The 21,841-nt window shown below is 34.3% G+C and overlaps 2 protein-coding genes across 2 annotated transcripts; both read left to right on the top strand.

The window, feature by feature from the left end:
• Positions 1-1,260: 1,260 nt before the first annotated feature.
• LOC132549690 (uncharacterized) lies at positions 1,261-1,953 on the top strand. The gene has a single exon (XM_060213641.1). It carries the CDS (start codon positions 1,261-1,263, stop codon positions 1,951-1,953), a length of 693 nt encoding a protein of 230 aa, XP_060069624.1.
• Positions 1,954-10,974: 9,021 nt separating this feature from the next.
• Positions 10,975-21,358, top strand: LOC132549737 (ferric-chelate reductase 1-like). The gene is made up of 16 exons (XM_060213693.1): positions 10,975-11,022; positions 13,211-13,414; positions 13,597-13,695; positions 14,532-14,688; positions 15,030-15,142; positions 15,442-15,639; positions 16,653-16,745; positions 17,095-17,248; positions 17,460-17,570; positions 18,103-18,218; positions 18,886-18,975; positions 19,193-19,276; positions 19,588-19,687; positions 20,082-20,229; positions 20,519-20,591; positions 21,000-21,358. Exons 1-16 carry the CDS (start codon positions 10,975-10,977, stop codon positions 21,102-21,104), a joined length of 1,893 nt encoding a protein of 630 aa, XP_060069676.1. The 3' UTR covers positions 21,105-21,358.
• The last annotated feature ends 483 nt before the right edge of the window (positions 21,359-21,841 follow it).

Genomic DNA, 21,841 nt, shown 5'->3' with positions numbered 1-21,841 from the left:
GGACTCTTGAAAAAGTACAAGGATGATGAGACCAGTTGTTCCAGAAGAGTAAGCGTCTTTTGCTTCATCGACGACATCCACCATGCAAACATTGGTAAATCCAAGTAAGTAATGTCACGTTCTCAAATGGGAACAAGGTACGCTATCACGGAACCAACAGGCAAACTAACGAGCATCAAACACGTCAAGTTTCATATCGTACATAGAAGTAGAATATTTCTCAATGTTTATAAAAAAGTATTTTAGCCATGAGCAATGTCATTTTATAATCGATTCTGGAGTGGTAAATGAATTAAGTTACTATACGATTGAACTGTTGACAGCTCCCAAATCCATTAGGTTCATGCTGGATATCGTACATCTACCCTATCGTGATCTTTTTAATAGCAAAATCGAAGTCTGTTCGACCACGAAATACACATTAAACGTTATCTGTATTTAAATGTTTGAGACTACATTTTTTTAAGGAAAAATTTGTCTCACCGGATATGTATATACACTACAGCATTCAATTAGTGTGACACATTATGAGAAAACAAAACATTAACATAACATACAAAACATACCTTATATTAACTCAACTAGGTATCAACATACTGCTTAATGTACTACAGTCATATTTTCCCAAACCAAAGAACCTTCCCTCTTCCATTCTGCTGCCTTCTAACGGTCCAAACACGCAATCACATCCAGACCTTCCGGGACCTATCTATTCGTTTGACTTCATGGAGTTTACTCCTACAAATCATTGTTGGACTCTACAATGTTGTAGAGAATCTCCATTATTATCAATATTGAATCCAACTTGCAACATACTTCCAAAAAGTGAGTTGGTTATTTTATTGGGTTGAACATATGTAAATAACAACGGGACTAGGCAGTTATTTTCTAGACGGGTTGATTTATTTTCACTCGCGAGAAATAAATATATTGCTTACGTTTGTTTATAGATTGAAGTGATTTTTTGAAGATAATGAAGTTTTTGAGAATAACGGTTTATGAGCTGGCAACAATATGTCTTTTCAGAAACCCCACATATATTCAACCGATGTTTTTATGGAGATATTTTTCAACCATTCATATTTTAATTCAAACATTTGAAACAAGCATGCACATCTTCCTTCTATCAAACAAAACATCTAATTTTCGTATTATATTAACTGGGTTTTAACCTATAAGAAATTAGAGTTATATTCTTTTGCAGGTACTTCTTTCATTTTTCATAATGTTTTCTAACAGGAAACACCGAGAATATTTAAGATGACTTCCCAGGCTATAACACCTAGTCATGGTTTATACCGAGAAGCTTTACCAAAGGGATGTATTGTTTTTTCATCCTCTGAAGGCAGGGCGATATTCAGGGAGGCCCTTGAGGCTGGCCATATGAGATGTTATTTCAAAATGGCGGAACAATTTAGTACCCAAACAGAGCTAACCTTTTGTGGCCTTACAACTCTTGTTATGATCCTGAATGCTTTGAAGGTCGACCCAGGAAAAACCTGGAAGAAACCCTGGAGGTGGTATGACGACAACATGTTGTATAACTGTGTATCGATGCCAATGATAAAAGAAATAGGCATAAGTTTTGACCAGTTTGTATCTCTTGTCATGCTTAATTCACTTATTATCAAATCTGAAAGAGTTGACGAACTCGCATCCATAGAAACGTTTCGAGATCACGTGACAAGGCTGAGTAGACAAGATGACCACTTCATCGCGTTATCCTATAGCAGAAAGAGTCTCGGTCAGACTGGAGATGGTCACTTCTCCCCTGTTGGAGGTTATCATCCAGACAGAGACCTTGTGTTGGTGATGGACACAGCTCGGTTTAAGTACCCTCCACATTGGGTTCCTCTCACCGCTATTTGGGAAGCCATGAAACCTGTCGACGAAACCACAGGTAAATCATTTCAAACAGAAATACGTATTAAACGAACGCAATATTTTAAGTGACAACGATAGGTCCTATTTCGAAGTTTTCAATTAATAAAGTTGTAAGCCATGGTGTCCACTGATTTAAACACAAGTAAAGTAAAGTTTTAAGATTATAGGACAGTTTTAATGGTATAATTGAAATTACATTAATTAGGGTTTTGAAGAAAACGTATTCGTTTGTAAGCCTGTGAAAATAATCTCCTGAGTTTGAAAAAAAATATAAAAACTTATTACTATCCTTTTTCATTCATGAAATATTGAAAACCTTTTCCACACCGTATGACAGTAATGCGAAAATATAATGAAAACATTCCCTTGCTACAATCAAAAGAAGAAATTATTCCATTTCAGGAAAACCCAGAGGTTACTTCATTTTGTCACGGAATGTACAACGGTAGAACGAGGTCTTTTGTTTCAGTGACAATTTGACATCACTGTGTATCATACGGATGATTCTGCATTGGGAACAAAATCAAAATTATTTCGACCTGAAGCTATGAATGAAAGGAGGGACAAATTTCGATAGACAATCGTTTCATCCACAGCTAAAGCTATCAGTTGTCTATCAGGGACAAGAAAATCAGCTGTTGTATTTTGCAAACTCAAATTCAGTCTCCAAATTATGCTGAAATATATAACTTTACTATACATATATTTGGAAGAGAGGAAAATGTTAGGGCGTTTGACAATTTTTGGAAAGTTGACATGTCATATCAGAAGAAAAAGATGGCTATTGGCGCACTTTTACATAAACAGTTGTTGCAATGTGACATGGATCTTCGCCATAAAACTCTCGGTAAGGGAAATTACAGTTCACAAAGTGCACCAACATTTTACGTTGCAAAATATTTTTGTATAATAAACAGATCAAAGTATGCATGTTACTTTTGTTCTGATCAATGCTAATCCACATTTTGCTAACCATGAACTTCTTTTATTTCAAGATAAAAGACATGGAAAAAACATCATTTCACGAAAGTACGAGATAAGGAGACCTTAATTGTACATTTTCGTCCACAAGCCAGTAGTGTAACATCAAGTATTGTATCAGAATATAATGTAATGTAATATTCATGAGAGAGAGACAGAGAGACAGAGAGACACAGAGAGAGGGGGGGGGGGGGTGGTGAGGGAGGGAGAGACAGAGACAGAGAGAGACAGTGACAGAGAGAGAAACACACAGAGAGAGAGAGAGAGAGAGAGAGAGAGAGAGAGAGAGAGAGAGAGAGAGAGAGAGAGAGAGAGAGAGAGAGAGAGAGAGAGGCCTTAAATGACATCACGATTAATTTCTGACTGGCACAGCGATAATGAAACGCATCAGGGTATACTTTTACATGCGCACACTGAATATCAGGTGGATGATGTGTTTAATAATAGAAAAAAAACCATCACAAATAAATGTATATACTTTTTTTGCATGTCATAATAATAGATAAAAAGTATCATCCGATCCAAAGATAAAACAAAGAAATCACGAGGAAACAATGTTTTTGGAGGCATTGACACGTCAGTATAAAACACTGTAGAATCCTTGACATCATATTTATATGACATTGGATATTGCGACAACGTAACGAACGAAATACAGCATTCAGGTTATCTTGGATTTGAGCGATTTTATTCTTGGTAAGCTTCTGCTTTTGATTACGTCACCAGTCTCCAATTATCTATCAGACATATCTTACATGTGATTACTATCGACACAACAACACAAATATACAACTTTAAAGTCTTCTGGAATAGTTCCTGCAAAAGCACGCACTTGAGTCCAGGCAGAATGTTATCGATATACCGTGTGGTTAAGTTTCCCAAAGGTAAAGCAAAGTGATTTTGACAGGATAAACTCTTGTGACTATAAACAAAACGACATCAAAATCTTGTTGACAAGTTAATGTAGTTATTCTCATTAGGACAATGTGCTGGAAATCCTTTCTTTATTAAGTATTTACCGAAAAAGCGGGGTCGCAGAAATGCATGCATTACCAAGAGTTTATAAGATCAAGACTTAAATAACGCTCCAAACACAAAATGAAGTTTCTTCCTCCAACTAAGTATGTATCATTTCAGAACACAAAAGCACCAAGAAAATACTAACATGTCAACATAATCATAACCCAAATTCAATGACACTAGGACAATATATGGATTTCAGGACGATTTCACTTCTTTTGCTTCATCGAGAACCTCGATGTAAACATTGGTCAATCTCTACCATACAACTCTCACAGTCAATTTCATACCGTCATGTGATACGGGATTTGTACATGCATATTTGTGGCTGTGTACATAAACTTAAGCTTAAACTTCTCACACTACAAGCAGAACACGCGCTTTGATACTCGGCTGACATACTATAGTATGGAATTTTAAAGCTTATGAAAAGGTAACGTATGTTTTTAAATATCATTTGGTGACGACATATAAATTTTTGATAATTTAAAAGAAAATTCTCTATGTCAGTGATGGTAAAAGTTAATGTAAGCTAGTGTAAATTCGTCTTTGAGACAACATCTTAATTTTCAAAACCTTCACAAAAATGTATTGAGGTATTAAAAGTTTCACAATATTTGCTACGCCAATAATTAATAAGACGAACGTCTAACAGTTCAGTGACATCAAACCGATCTTTACTCAACCAGTCTGTACAATAACAGAAAACATAGAAGAGTTCCACTAAGGGAAATAACTCATGATCAACATAGTAAACACCAGTGGCGCTATTACCAAAACTCGTACACCTAATATTCTGATCATTATTTAAATGTTTATTTTATCTATCCTATTCCAATACACATATGTTATCCAAGAAGCACGTAAGAATAAATCGCATATATTATTAAGTTATTATACAAAATTATGGTTTGGCTGTCAAGCAAGATATTTTCTTCTATCTAACAGAACGAAGAGGGATCAAAGAGAGGGTGTAGTCTAATAGTAAATTAACATTATATTAATTGAAATATCAACAAGCCACAACCCCCAGGGTTTTGAAATTAGTTGGGATTGATTATAGTGCAAATTAATATATTTTCAAAATGTTGACACTCATTGACTTACATGCATAACATTTCAATAGTGTCCTGAAACAACTTTTGCTAAGATACTAGAATTGAATCTAGGTTTAGCATTCAATAACAAGAGAGGCTAAATAAAGCATTGTACAATTATGTTTGGTCGTATATGAACACAGACATTATTATAACAAACGTGCACATAGGGCTATGGTGTGTGAGTGTTGAACAATCAGTTGTTGTTTGTTAACACTAGCCAACTGTGTTTCCAGACTTACATAGATGAAATATGTATTATATGTAAATCGGGAGAGTATATATCGAAAGAGGAGGTATACACATTTAGCTCACCTGGTCCAAAATACATTTTTAGGTAAAGGGGAATTAGCATTGTATAAACGTTAGGTATTGGTCGTTCTAGGAGAGGAAGGGGCGGGACCAGTGGGGAAAAATTATCTAAAATCCTACTACATGTGTAGGAATGATGCCCAAATGTGGTCTTAAGTATTCTTGGGTGAAGGGGAATTATTTCTATGTATTAAACGGTGGTGCCCTCCTGGGGTTTAGAATTTAGATCCTTAGCGTCATTGGCGAGTGCCAGTTTGACGAGATAGCTACATGATGCAGTTTAATTATCTAATTGGCTCTGCTATATCTTACTCTGAATTTGTATTAAAAGATAGCATTCACTTGTTTGTCTTTTGTACTATCCTCTTGTATATTTCCCAAGAAATATTTGGATAAAATTTTGTAATAGAGAAATTGATGCTTTCATCAAAATAACAAGGTTGTTTCTTTAATCTATGCTTAAAGCGAGTCTAGTTATTGTTGTTTTGTTGTGTAAACATAAATATAAAATTGTTATGTAGTTTCCTTGGCATTGGCAATGTAAAGATATAATGTTAAGTTGCTAAGGTTAATGACTGATATTCGAGATTATTGTCTTCTTTCATTAACAAGGTGCAGTTAGAAAATTTCTTCTATAACCAGTTACCACGTTACAATGTAAGTTGTTGAATTTGATTAAAATCAGCTGTTACGGAACTTGTGTTCGAAGTGCTATGGTTGTACAGGTGTAGTAGATAAAGCTGTGTAACAGTTCATTTTAATTGGATTGCAATATTGTTGCTGATGCAAGATGTAATAATAACACAAGTTTAATTAGAATATTTATTTGTAATGCAAATTATACTTAAGTACATCAACACAAAATGTTGGATTCTGCTACCATATCATTGTTCCTTTGTACTGCCAAATAAATAACTAAGATATTCTGAAATAATAAATTCTGGTATTCTTATCACAAAATAATTAGTCAGGGAGCGTTTAAAATTTCATTGTATCTATGGAGATGAATTACCCGAATTGTGTGTTTAGCACTAAATTTGAGGTGTTGATTTTTCCACATAATTTGTTTGCACGACGATCTGTGACCAAACTAAAGACAAAGTTGAGACGACAGGTGAATGTTTTATTTTCATTTTCAATTACATTTACTTTGTATCAAATTTCCAGTTTGTGCATGTATTTCATATTTTAAACCTTACAATGTATATATCGAAATTGTTATTTTCAAATCGATAAAAAAAAAGAAAACCACTCGAAAATACCAACAAAATTGTGATTAGAGATTTATTCGAAGAACACGGAAAAAAGAGTCATAAAAGTATGCCCAGGAAGGGTGTATTTTTCGTTACCAGTATCATAATGCTTACTAAAAAGTTGTAGCAATGGCAAAGTAAAATCAAGATATTCGGGGAATGTGTATGAGTCTGTCGTATCCTTTATTTTCAATTCTACAGGGGATATTCCATGGTCATCTAATTTCTTGTTTTATAAATCGAAAACTCATATCAATATATCAAATTAAAGGCCTTTGTTACCAGATTCTTTAAGCTTTTAGATAAATTTAGTTTTGTCTGAAAACAAGAACAAGTCAGCTGTGAGAAATGGAACAAGCTGTCTACACAATACAGGGTTTTGAGGAGATGCCAGTTGATGAGATTTGAATAGACATCTTACATTTTACATCTCAAATTCAGCACTACGATATGTACTCGGTATGATCAAAGGGAGCAGGAGTATTTCATCGCCACACCATGTACAGATCAGGTCCAAATGTCCGGCATTTGCTCCCTCATTACTATGTAGTAACTTCATCCAAACCACAGTATATTAACCAGTTTATGACTAATACAAACTTGACAAGGAGACTTTATATCTGAATACCATAAATAAAATCATTGTACAACCATTGCACCTATGTCATTTACACCATAAATCCGAAGACATTGACGATATTTGCAGGAGATTAGAGGAGATATTTATTGCTTCTTTGTAAACACGCTCTGATGATCATTTAAATAAAAGAACAATAAATTTTTCCCATGTTGCTCTTGTATGCTACCAGAGTACTGTTACAACAGCTGAATGGAAGGTGACGGAGCTCGTCACAGATAACATTATCAGTGTAAACACTTAACATTCCTATGAGGTCGAAATCCGCCCTGTTATGTCATAATAAGTGGACGGCCAAGTCAGTTATTCACTGACTGGTCAATGTGTTGACCACATGCATGTTGAAGGAGAATGGACATAAGCAGCAAGAAGGATACTAAACGACATAAAGAATTTAAGGTAATTATTTCCATTAATTTTAATTTTTCATTTTTACTTATTACAGCTGACAATATAACCAACATATTGATATTTATTCATACTTATGTAATCTCAAATGATATATAATTCAATTTCATGACCAATAATTGCAGGCGTTGTCTAAATAATTATAATATTATCAACAACATAAAAGTGATGACTACCATTTTGAGAAAAAAAATTAGTCTTTGTCGATATGCAAATGTACAATACCGAATGCTGCATAAATTTGTTGAACGATCTTACCAGAGCTGTTATTTCACCTGTCGTAGGTAAAATGTGTATTACGAAAACAATTATCTTATTAAGTTTAATTACTAATAATTGCAGCATGGTTCATGATATTGGGTAGGTATTGTTTAAATATTAATATTATTTACAACAGAAAAAGTGATGATTATCGTTTTGAGAATGCAATAGTTGGTTCTTTATCAATACGCAAATGTACAAAACACCTTTGCTGCATTAAAATTGTTGAACTGCCCCTTTCACGCTGAAGACACAAAACAAAGCAAATAACAGAAACACATTTAACGTTGTGCATACTGTTGTTAAAGATTTTCTTTTGAACCATTTTTTATCACAATGAAAGACTGTTTTAGAGGCTGATACTGTAGTTTCTTTTACATTGTGTAATTTTATTTTTAGTTCAATATCTGTACTCATAAGAACATATTGTAGATAGTTTTCTTAATATAGAATCAAGTATCATATCATCATTCATGTGTATTGTGACCGGATGTGAAAACTTCGTTCTATACTGAAACGCATATTTGCTATTGTGACCTATTGCGTTTACATGGCGACCTCCATATTTTGACTTTCTGTGAGAGCTACCCTTGTAATCTATCCATTGTAACCTTCATTTTGTCTCAGAATATTTCATTGATATAAACAATCAATAGGATTAGATAGCAGGCTTAATTCTTTATAAGTCTTCTCCGAAGATAACACTGTGATCACACAGAAATATAATACACCATAAACATTGTTACCTTATGTGAGATATTTCCCCGTATTATATATTACGGCCTGCATATACTGTTGGGATCCTCTATGTGACTTAAATGTGCTTACCATGAAACCTACGTTCCATATCATCATTTGGGAGAACTCTTCTTGCGTTCTATATAACGACCAACATTCTCTCCAATGACCTAGTCCACATGTTCTATATAACGACCAACATTCTCTATTGTGACCTCATATTTGACGCCTTTCTTTGATTTATATTAGGATATTCTCCAATGGAACCCGCTGTGAAAACTGTGTATGTTCTACATTTTGACGTATGTTCCATGTCATTGCTTTCTGGGAGAGGCTTCCTTGTATTCTGTATGAGGACTTGCGTTCTCTATTGTCAACTGATGTTTCTCTGTCTTATGTAATGACCGACATTTTCTATTGGGATCTACTGTGAAGTCTGTCTATGGTCTTCTTACTTTTTCTGCTATGACTGGCATTCTCTATTGCGACCGGAGGTGAAAGCTCTTGTGGTGTTCTATATTAAAGTTGTTTATTTATTGTGATATGCTGTCATTACGTGCTGTATTGTAACATTCGTTCTGTATTGTGACCGCTGTCTCACTGACAGACATGTAAACAGGATCTTCGTATCTATGAATGGGCAAATTATTTGTTTAGATTACATTTTTGCAATAATCGCACCACACGTAAAATCCTGTAGCTAGACCTACGTCTATCTACTATGGTAATTACATTAATGATGCATACAAAATAAGTACAAGGCGGTTTGCCGTTACCTGCATGTAACGTTTTGATTCATTCGCATATTGACAAGGTTCAGAACAAACATATATACCTGACATCATTCCATACTGGGGGAGGGGAAGGGGGTTGTAAATGCGTCTCACTATCAGGTTGCAATATTTATTTCGACAAAGTGCACAGATTGAATTTACTTTGTTCTCTGGTTTTCAGCATTTGTTGTATTGGATCGATGGCCATCGTCATCGTTTATTTCAATATATTTCAGATGCGAAGATTTATGAGTTCTTGAAGTTTCGAAGTTCAAGACTCGATTTACAAGATGTATAAATATCTTCCACATTCCCCGAGATTTATTTAATTTACAATCGCAATGTAAATGGTTTAATATATCATAGAAAATGATAAAGCCAAGACTCTCCCTAGTATAATGACTTTAAACTAACTACAATATATAAATATTATAATATCATATGGTATAAATGAATACGTAAAACTAATGGTTGTACAAAGGATATAAAAGTGAATATCGCCTTTCAATCAATCAAATAAATATACCAAATGATAAATTCAACGAAAATAAATTATATTTATGGATTTGGAAATTAACAAGCTCCGTATATTAAATTTCAATGTTGGGTTATTTGAAACTCAAGAACATACAATTAATATGTACTGTGATACTAATCCTTGGAATAACGACACGTGATACTTGATTTATCTTCATTTCTTTTTGTAACCTGTTTTGGAGGTCCACTGTCATTCCATAATCAGGAAATGGTGTTGATGATGGAATTTATCTTAATTCTCCCGAATTATATCCCACGAATCTTGTTCTTGTCAGAACATTTTGTAAATTACACATCAACACAAAATACCTGTAGTTGTCAACATTCCACGTCAACACTCTGATCATAAACATTTTCATATCCTTGTCTAACTAGATGAGTTGCCAATATATAATACACATGACTATAACTGTATCAAAACTAAAACTACAGATCAAATGATTTCTATATCATGTAACGTCATCATGCAGATAATTTACTATTGAAGCAGACCTATAATTCACTCATTACACCTATACAATTTTCTGCTGTAATTTTGTAATTATAAATATCCCTCTGGATCAAACGATGTTGCTAGTCTAGATATATTGCTGTATATCTTGAGATTCGTGGTCATGTGTTGAGCCTTTTAAGATCTTACTGTGAAATTATTAATTTTCAAGAATTTTTTTTCGAAAATAAACCTGGTATTTTTTAAGCCGTGACTTATATGTGTTTATGCTGAGGAGGGCATTGATTACAGACTTAGCCAAATGAAACACGATTCAGTGCAACATATGTATTAATATGTCGAAGGTAGATTTTAAATAGTGTTATCGTAGACGATGGCTATATCCGAAAACATACGTCATTCACTTCTCTGTTATGACGAGATATCGATTTCAGTTTTCCAGCGATTAAGTAGCAAAACCATATATAAATACCTCCCGAGCCTCGCTTATCTATAAAACGTATCGCGGCAACACGACACCACAGTTTGTAGTATTTTCTTTATCTGTATAGGAAGCAAATGTACATTTCTTGAAGAGTGTACATAACTATTAACTCTCTGTTCTATTGTTGAATTTCAGACGATGTGGACGTTGTTGCCTATTGTGATCCTTAAAGTAATCCAGTTACAGGTTGGTCTAGTTCTGTTTTTATGTGCATAGTCGTATAATTTCTACACCAGAGATAGAATGCTGGTGCTATCAATTCGATTGATTGCTTTGTAAATAATACCGGTCCGGAATTATTTGATGATTCAGATTCAGGTAAAGAAAAAACAGCACGAGATATCAGGACGTTGTTGAGCACGAAGTATGTTAAAAAGAAAAAGGCGTTGTTGAGAATGAAGTATGTAATAAATTCGGAACGATCCTGAGAATAAAGCCGCGTTTTAATTCTTTAAAATAGCCTAAGAATATACGCGTGTATTTGACGTTATCAGACATATAATAATTCATAGTACACTTTTCCATTTAGATTTTTTTTCGATCACTTTCGATTTTCTCCAGTCACCTTCTAGGTTTCAAAAATAAGGCCCTAAGCATCACTGATGAACCCTAAGATGCTATCACTTGCGTGTCTTGAGTACAAACTTGGACGCTTACTCTTCAGAGACATATTGCCTTCTTCTCATTGTACGTTTGCAGGAGTTGCACATCTTTCTTTTGTTCACAGCTTGCCCTATTTTTATTGGATATTAAGTCTGAATTATGACTACGTTCATATGTTGGGATTATCTTGTTATTTTTGAGGGGTTTCTGCATTGGATACCATACCAGTTTGACGTCTCTAACAATAATATATTAAGTTCTGCCGATTTATAAGTCCTTTTTATTCGACCCTGATTTTCATTACATTTTAAACATTCAAGAAAGGTCGAATTCATTGATATCAGTACCATTGAAAAAGCTCAAGAGATGTGAAATCTGAAGGAACATATCATGCGGATCAACGTCAAAGTTCATCCATGTAAGTTTCTTAAAGTGAAGAAATAACAAGAGAAAGACCTGGAATAGCTTTCTTTCAAATCTTTATTTATGATTATGTCAAGGTCTGCACTCTTCATTCAGACTCTTTGTACGTGTTTTTCATGTCTCCACTTATTTTTAGCGATTCATCCTTTGTTATACGTTATTATAGATTTCACTCGTTTGAACTCTTGTATTAATAATTTCCTGTTGATATCTTTCACTCCTGAAGCAATGACCCTTGTGTATCAGGTATTAAACAGCATCCTGTTGGGAGGGTAACCAATTTCCTTTGTCAGTGTATTGTCATCATATTTGATATATCGGATACAGGTACTTGTAATACAAATCTCGTGATAGGTCAAGGGCGTGATAATTAGTCATGTAGATTATTATAAGAATTCATCATCATATAAACGATTGCGATAAGCAATGTTATATATATCACTATGTGAGAGTACTGGTAGTGAATGTTCAACAATGTTACTGGAAATGGAATGAACAAAAAACACACAACATAATAGCACAAGTCTTTAAGGAAACAGAGTAGAACAGAATAATGAATTGAAATGCATAACAGTTTCGATTTTATAGGACTCTTTAATAATGCTGAACGCCAAAGGATTCGACAGTAATTGGTCGGCAGGTGCAATAGACCCATCATTTAATTTTCATGATTTTCAAATCTGATTGGATCATCAAGTATTTTCTCATTAAATTAGTCTACACATTTTTAATCAACTAATTTTTGGTGTGAATAGATTCAAACTTTGACAGAACATGAATTGCTAATAAATTGGCACGATGTAAAACGTACGGTGACAGTTAAAGCGTGTTATTTAGGGGAAAACGGTACTGACAACATAGTGAGTGAAAAGTTTGATAATGAAATGAGGTAGAGTAAGAAATGGTCGTAGTCATTTTTTTTCTACAAATATTACGGTAATTTTTACTGTCACAGCCATGATGTCAAATTTAGTTTTAGTATCCACCCCTGCCTCTTTTGGCAGCGACAATCGATGTTCAAGGACTAATATTGTCCCGTTTCCACCATGCTGTTGCATAATGACATGTTATCAATTACAAAATGATATTATTGGTGTGTTATCTACTATTCATGATTTAAGAATATAGCACTGATTTTTTTTTTTTAAAAAAGGCATATCTTTGAGGTTTTGATTTTGAATAAATTATTCAATTGATATTTATTTCCCAGTCTTAACACACAGGTTTATTTTCCGGAACTTTTCTTTTGAAATAGAACAAGCAGAAAATTACTTTTCCATCATTTATATCGTATTGTATACCATTTTCAGAACGTATCGTAACAATAACTTAAGCTGTTTACTAATAGGAAACTGGTGGAACCATACTTCCCAATCCGGAGTGCGGAAATACTAAAGGCTGCTACCCGGAATCGTGTCCTGTTAATGGATGTCCAGATTTCTTCATGAGCTGGGAGGACGCTGGAGACTACCTCCGATTTGTGATGACGTTTGAAATATCTGCTGGTGATGATCAGTGGGTTGCCATAGCATTTTCAAAGGACACAGCTATGGTAGGAACAATATATAATTTATGATCATAACAATGCGTGACAACATGAAATGTTTACATAATGCTATTCGATGATCACTAATATATCTCTCTTTATGTTAACATTCTGTTTCTTGGTTATTCAAACTTAAATGTGATCTTATTCAATGACGTTTCATCCTTGTGTAATTTGTTACATTTCAGACAGATTCCAGTGTAGTTATGTGTAGATTGGAGGGCGGTGCCACGTTGGTAGAAATGGGTCATACTTCTACAGTGGGTTTCTCCTACACAACTTTATCGGTACGAGCATTTACACATAGTTTGTAACGGTTGCTGAAATCTTTACCACATGTTTATCTTACCTCGTACGCCTCATGAAGGTGTAAATATACGTATGTCTTAGCTCGAATTGATGTTCTTCATGGATCCAATGGTGCATTATTGTGTTTAACGTCGTAAATAGTATACCAAACGTACCATCTTCCCAATTAGAGGCTGTATGATAATACACTGTAAAGCTAAGCAACAGGTATTTAACGTCTGACAGCTTGTAGGCTTACGTAAAATCAACGGTTTTATGTGTTTCCACCCGGCTTTTGTTGACCGCTATTTTGATAAATCAGATATATTTGTTAAGACAATTAAATGACATAATTATTGGTACTGGTACTGACCTTGAAATATCATTATTTTATACATATTAATTGGTGTTGCCCTTGACATCTTGTTGTTATATATAGTAACTGGTTCTAACCTTGAACTATCATTTTTGTTATATATAGTAACTGGTATTGACCTTGACATATTGTTGTTATATATAGTAACTGGTACTGACCTTGAGATATCATTGTTGTTATATATAGTAACTGGTACTGACCTTGAGATATGATTGTTGTTATATATAGTAACTGGTACTGACCTTGAGATATCATTGTTGTTATATATAGTAACTGGTACTGACCTTGACATAATGTTGTTTTATATATAGTAACTGGTACTGACCTTGATATAACATTATTGTTATATATAGTAACTGGTACTGACCTTGACATAATGTTGTTATATATATAGTAACTGGTACTGACCTTGATATAACATTATTGTTATATTTAATACCTGGTTCTTACCTGTTACAGAGTAACTATGGTCTACAAAATGCAGCTGTAAGTCGCAATGGAACTGAGGTTGTCTGCTCATTCGATCGGATAATAAACGCAACTCAAAATGAGGCTCAAATATTTGACCTTGATCAGCCTTTGCATCTCCTTCATGCTAAAGGTACCATCGCCACAGGTACGTTTTTGATGATTCAAAATAAAGTAGAATTTCAACTACTGAACGGATAAAACAATTTTGTTCTCGTGTCGTTTTAGTACACTATGCAGTTGACAATGCCAAATTTTTTTTTCATTATATATATATTTATTCTTGTGTTCCCGATCAATACCATTAATCCTAGAAAGTATTCTGACAAATATTTTAAATACTTCTGCTTCCTCGCTCGAGAAGTAATATTCTAAAAGTTTCTTGTCACTTTACGTTAGTGAATAGCACCTTTATCAATACAGATATGATTTAGATTCAACATAGTCTGATAATGAATGAATCATACATCAGTGGTTTACCTTTCTCAGGAAGCCCGAATTACCATAGTAGCCGATCTTTTACAACGGAAACTATAGACTTCCTCAATGTGACGCAGTCGACTCCAATAACTACACCTCCTAACACGCCTTCAACTGCACCGGTGAGATTTGGAACACATCGATAAAATCCGATTATCCAAATCGCAATTCTCTTAAAATATATATAGTTAAAGCTAAGTGTCAGTCTATATACCTTCTAGAAATGAAATCGTAATGCCTTAAAAAGTGACTATTTGAAACTAAATTGTTCTTTATAAGCATATTTTGGATGGTTTAGTTGCAAATTCTGTCTATGCAACCTCAGTAGAAAACAACGACATGGTGATTTTTTGGTGATATTTTGCCTATCTAATCACATATTTTAACTTCCTTCTTACCTGATTTCAATTTTCTTCCCCAGCCAGGAGGATCCGTTACACTAGATCCTGCGTGTGGAGTGTCTAAGGGATGCTTTTCTGACTGTGAAGACTCCGGCTGTTCTGTGCTCGTCAAGTGGATCACTATTGACGAAGAGAACATAGAATTCGAAATATCCGCAGATGTCCCGACAGGATCGAATAACTGGGTTGCAATAGGATTCTCATCTGATAAGTCAATGGTAAAAATTGCATCTTCCATCACAGTCTAATGTACAGCATATTCGATCAATGAGTTAAGCAGTTTCATATTGCTGTTTCGTTCTTCTAGGACTTGTCAGCGATGGCAAGGGTCTGGAATTCTCGTAGACGGTTGTGGTAATCTCATGCAGATGGGGAAATGCTTTTATATCAAACTTTTCTTCAAAATTTTTTTAAATGTTGTTTCATATATTGTAAAGCTTTTCAAGGTCCAGTAACATCATTCTGGGCATGATATACGGGCTTGTTGCATGCAGGATAAATTTTGCGGGCGGGCAAATATTTGGGTTAGTTTCGTATAGAAGTTTCCTATTGGAAGCGTGGTACCAGCATGACACTTATGTATTCTCCGTGTGATCTGCGTGCTAAACGCATGGATGACGCGTGGGTGCTTTCAGTATGGTCTATGTTATTTCCCGGCCACAAATGGGCACTTTGGGCTTTTGCTGCTTGCGAAGTGCGTAATACCTTTGTGGGAGTTGCCATCGAGGCCCAAGGGCATATAAATACTTTTCGGGTATGCAGCCAGAAGTCAGTGTATGCTCTATTTCCTACTTATTTTGATGTGATATAAATGCACTTGTACATGCATGAAGCCCAGATGTGTCTTCATGATTCCCAGTGGATACTGAAAGCTTACCCTGTTAGCTTTCCAGAATAGAGATCCTCTTGATTCAATTTAAAACTGCTGCGAACTTTCTTTAGTTGTTCTGCGTGGACCTCTGCAGGCCAACTCCCGCAACTTACCCGGAACATGTTTCGAACATCGTTAAAACATGGTTACGGGCTTAACGGACTCCTGTGCACTCGGATGCCGCTAGATGCGGACCATATGCGAGAGCTCCGATAAGCAAATATGCCCCTGCAAATAGCACGCAAAGATGGTGCATCTGTGTCTTTAAATTACGTTCTTATCAAAATTAATGTGAAAGATGTAAGAAAGTTTCTGTTGATATTTGAATTAAGTACAAATGAAATTTGAAAATTTTATCAGGGGTCAGACAGCGTTGTAGCCTGCGTCAATTCCGGCACAGTGTCTGTCCAGACCGGATACAACACCGGCAAAAGTTACGGATCACTCACGCCAGTATGTAATGTATACACATTTGTAATCAAATGATATTTTCTGTTGCTAGTATCTTTTGCCAGTTACCTATTGAATAATGATTTATACGCAATTGTGAATTTCACCAACAGATAATATCTGTATCTTATTTGTCTTTTTAATTAACAGTTTGCCAGTAATTAGCAGATATTGGTTCATAATTAATGGAACGAACATCATTTAATTTCTCAATTATTTAACAAATTACTTTTGTTAAGGTTAATGAATATAGACAATGTAGTAAGTTGATCGGCTACAAGTACTACGGGTAGACTCATTTATTAGCTGACACAACTACGCTGTATGTGAACATTAATTGTTTATGTTACAGGATACTCTTGGTCTTTCATCCATATCCGGCAGCGTGGTGAACTCTGTTCTAAACTGCAAGTTTACAAGGCAAACCAATATCACAGGGGAATCGTCATTCTTCGATATCCGACAGGATTGGTATCTTCTCTTCGCTCGCGGACCTGTAGTGTCAGGTGCATATGATATATTTTTTGTGTACTTTGCGTAGTAGAAAATGAAAATATCCTATTGATAGCCTTTCTTGTTTTAATCGTAAGTAAATGATAACATGATAAAAAAAATATGAGAAGAAGGAAAAAATAAAGAAAAAGATTGAGAAGGTTTGCGTGTGTTACTCACAAATAAACTCATTTAACCAAGTTACTTTTTGAAATATTGTTGAAGGTGTCATACGACGGCATAGCGGAACTCTTATAAGTGATGAGACTGTTGATTTCCTGTCTAGTGACCTTCAGACAGGAGGAAAATTGTCCTACGTCCTAGTCCAGGTTCACGGTGGGTACAGAGTATTACCTTACCAGCAGAAATGGTTGTTTTAGGCTTTGAATTACAAATGTTATTTCGTCCAATCGAAAACACTGCTCACCGTTCGGCCTTCAGTATTAAATCTGATGGTTACGTGGGCTTTTTTATATATATTTCCGATTTCTTTGTAATTTATTTGAAATTGAACGAACTTTGTAATGATCAATAAAGTAAATTGCTATTGCATTACCATAATTTGCATCGTTTACGATTTACAAACAAAACCCAGATGGCGATTGTTGGTCTTTATCCAAGTTTTCTCTGATATATTATACAATAAATTGTTGATAAGGTCACAAAAATAAATATACGACCATCTCAGTTTTGTAGGAACTTCCTGAATGTGATGGAATACATACACACATTCTGTCCTTTATAAGGTGGATAATGGTTACTTTTTCTGATGATGTAATTTCACTTTTGATTTCAGCACACGGAGGTCTGTGTATTTTGTATATAATATTAACATGCGTTATGTACATAATTTCCAATTTTGTCTCAGGTTCACTCATGGTTGTGGCCTGGGTTTTGTTCTCTAGTATCGGCATCTTCATCGCACGATACCTCAAGCCGATGTGGCCTAATTCCACGCTACTTGGACAGAAAGTCTGGTTTCAGGTATTCAAAAGTTACCTTATATTAAGATTAAAGTTCACAAAATATTTGATCTCATAATGCGCCTGATATGAAATTAAAAAAAGATATAAGTATTATCTTAAATGCCTTTAAGAGAGCGTAGCTTTCTACAAAAGGAATGAATCTCTTAGATATTGCTATTTAAGTACGTAACTATACAGAAACTAATTATGATTACTTCCTCCTTGACAAGTATTTCACTTGGAAATTATGTGATAAAGGAATCAGTAGTCTTATGATAACACTGTGCGGTTACATGTCTTCGCTGTCAACATAATTTAGCGCTTTTTGCGTTGAAATTATTGCACTAGGTGCAGTTTCAATATGCTACTTGTATAGTAATTATTGTTGATGCACGAATACCACAAAAGATAGTTTTATCCATGTCACGGTTGTGCCGAAGTATGCATATCGATGCCAAGATAATTACAAAATAGTAATAAAATCAATTATTCAATAAAACCAGAAGTTTGGACGTCTTTACTTGTTCAATAATAGCTTTTTCATCATAAATTCTTAATACAAAACACCAGGTGTTACCAAAAGCTGTGGTCTTCACAGGATTACCTCTTTCTTATTGTATAAACGCCATTGTGCTTTTTTGATTAAACCTGAAAAGTTTATATAATTTCAATCGATCTTCTTGTAGATTCACAGAACGTGTATGATAACCGTATTGTTACTCACTGCAACAGGTTTTGTCGTAATATTTATTGAAGTTGGTGGATATGCTGATGAGGTAAGTATCCTATAAATAACGATTGGTAATATATTTAGGCCTAAAACCAATGCAAGCAAAATAATAATATATAAAAAAAGGTTTTGCAATAATTCGCAATAGACTTTAATTATTATTTTCAATATCGTTTTAAATTTCTGCCTCGCACTTATCTGTATTTTGTACGATCCTATGGAACTCTCTAAGAACGAATAATTTCTCAGTTTTTTCCCGATAGGTTGGCATTTCGGATGAGAATAATTCCTTTGCTACTTACCATCCTATTCTTGGTATAGTCGTTATGGCACTCACAGTCCTGAACGTAAGTACACGGGATATTAATATATCATAAGGGCCAACCTACATTCAGATGTTATGTAAACCACCTTTTCTGTATCATATAACAGCCAACGCTTACTCCACTTCCACTTTAATCCAATGTATTATAAATCTATTATTCAAATATACATTAATCTTAAGTAGAGTAGACAAACTCATTTACATTCAATTAATGATGCCACGAAGTCATAAAAGACACTGTTAGTAACGCTTAATTTAATAGCAAATGATCTCGATTTAAATTACATTACAGCTGAATACACACTGAATTAATCTTTACTTATTAATTGACAGCCACTTATAGCGTTGTGTAGATGTGCTCCGGATCACAAGAGGAGACCCATCTTTAATTTTTATCATTGGTTTTTCGGGACTAGTGCACATATTTTAGCAGGTAAGATTTTACATATTGTTCACATCACCTGGTAAATAAACGTTTTTGATAATGTTTCATGAGTCTAACTCACACACATTAGAACAATAAGCTTTCACATATGTATTACCCTTCTTTCAGCCCTCATGCACATGAAAATGTTCATTTAGCTGAATATTTCTAAGTAACACTGATACTGTCCACTCGACTTATCAAAATATTTAATTTGATGCAAATGCCTGGTATGTTGTTTTTGTTGTTATATACGGTATCGGTATGTCAACAATTTTGTATTCACAAAAGATGTGGATAATTTGCTGATACATATATCTTACTAACATATATTTTGTTGTTGTATATATTTTCTTTTATTGTATAAAAGAGATATTTAAAACTTTAAATTTATATTTTACAGCCGTGACGATTGTATTTGCCACATATTTGGACAAATCCAACGTTCCAACGAGTGCAACATACATAGGAATATCCTATATTTGTGTGTTTGTCTTTCTCGAGATAATTTTGGAACTATACATGCGTATCTGTAACAGAAAGTCAGGTATGTTCTGATATCATTTTTGGAATTTCATTATAAATAATTGGACTGTAAGCAAAATTAACGGTGAAGATGATTAAAGTGACAAATAACACATGTTTGAAATGTCATGTCTATATACCAATTTGCCGTTTTTAGCGGACTACATGGCACTTACGTGTTTTCTACTGAAATGAACACAAGTAAGAAATTGCATATACCATCCTATTAATGGAAAATTGGGTACTCGCAGATGACATTAATAATGTATATATATATGACCAAAATGTTATTCTCTAGATTTATATTTCAGTTAGAACACTTGACCTGGAGCTCAAGCGACAGGGAGATGACACAACGTCTGATGTTTCTAAATCAGCTGTCAAACAGGTCCGTCTGAAACTACTGTATCCAATGTCTAGGCAAATAAATTGTGATAAATACAGTATTTACGATACGGTTTTTGCTGGAAAAAATCCAGCTATACAAGAGTATTTACTGTAAGCTGATATTTGGTATGAAGCGGTAGGATACTTTTTAGAAAGTAGGGAGTGAACATCTACAAATTGTATATAAAATGATATTTTTCAGTACTCAGGTCGCTTTTAGCAATTTCAAAATGCACTGATACTTATAGCGAATATTTGACATTATTTTGAATGATGAAATAGATAGATTTGCATTTTAACAATTTACAATTACCGTAGGTCATAACATGTACTTACTTTTTCTGTCAATAACCCTTTTAAAATTTGTTTCTTTGTACGGGTTTATCAATTCGACTTCAATCTCTTTCAGAACGTCACACCATTTGCTAAATTACTGCTTGGCATACAACTGTTGTCGATGCTTTCCTTGGCGACTGCCTTTATTGTTCTAATAGTCAAAGGATCTGACGAATGAAAGCTTCGAATTGCCATCCCTCAAGAAGAGAATCGTTTATTAGAAAGTCATAGAACAAATATTGTATATCTCTTTACATAAATAATTTTAATTTTTATACGCTACTTTAATTTTTCTGCTTCTTCTATCTCGTTGAGAATTGATAATTATTTGTTGCTAAGCAGAGGAACTTTTACTTTTGGAAGAAATATCACGCTTTGTTTTTAAGTTAAAACTAACTTGTGATTAGTGTTGTTAATATTGCCTGTGATACTATACAGTTGTTTTATTTCCTTGTAACACTGTACTATTTTGCAACAATAAAGGAACTGAATTACCTTTTTATACCATAGCAGTGTTGGAATGTTTGTGTGGACGACAAGTGTACAGACGAAAGAAAATATTGTCAGCGATCAGATGTAATTACAGTATAAATTATATGTGAAAGAGACTATTTATTGTTATGTAAACAAAGATTCACTGTCTTTATTTTGACGGTGGATATATACTGAAAGAATAAAGAAACGCAGGGTAATATTTATTCCGATATTTTGAAAACGCGTTCTCCAAATAAAGTGAAACTTTGTGGATTGAGTAATTAGGTCATATTACACCTTGTCATGTATCGAAAATTTAGTCACGGTACAGTGCGCAGCTCTGGTAAATGGAGGAAGGAAAAAACAAGAATCTCGTGTACGGTGTTGTTCTGGTCTCATGCAGCGTTGGTCAAGTCACTCTTCGTTAGTCTTTATACAGAC

This window comes from Ylistrum balloti, unplaced genomic scaffold, assembly GCF_031769215.1.
Source record: "Ylistrum balloti isolate Yb309-2 unplaced genomic scaffold, AGI_CSIRO_Ybal_v1 Utg370076, whole genome shotgun sequence".
In the NCBI taxonomy this organism is placed as follows: Eukaryota; Metazoa; Mollusca; class Bivalvia; order Pectinida; family Pectinidae; genus Ylistrum; species Ylistrum balloti.
Note: the sequence above shows the minus strand (reverse complement) of the source record. Positions and strands in the feature narration are given on the sequence as shown.

Bases quoted from the DNA above. Each gene is read 5' to 3' on its own strand.
- LOC132549690 (XM_060213641.1), top strand. From the start codon at position 1,261: ATGACTTCCCAGGCTATAACACCTAGTCATGGTTTATACCGAGAAGCT.
- LOC132549737 (XM_060213693.1), top strand. From the start codon at position 10,975: ATGTGGACGTTGTTGCCTATTGTGATCCTTAAAGTAATCCAGTTACAG. The intron at 11,023-13,210 runs GTTGGTCTAGTT...GTTTACTAATAG, and splicing joins TTAAAGTAATCCAGTTACAG to GAAACTGGTGGAACCATACT. The intron at 13,696-14,531 runs GTACGAGCATTT...TACCTGTTACAG, and splicing joins TCTCCTACACAACTTTATCG to AGTAACTATGGTCTACAAAA.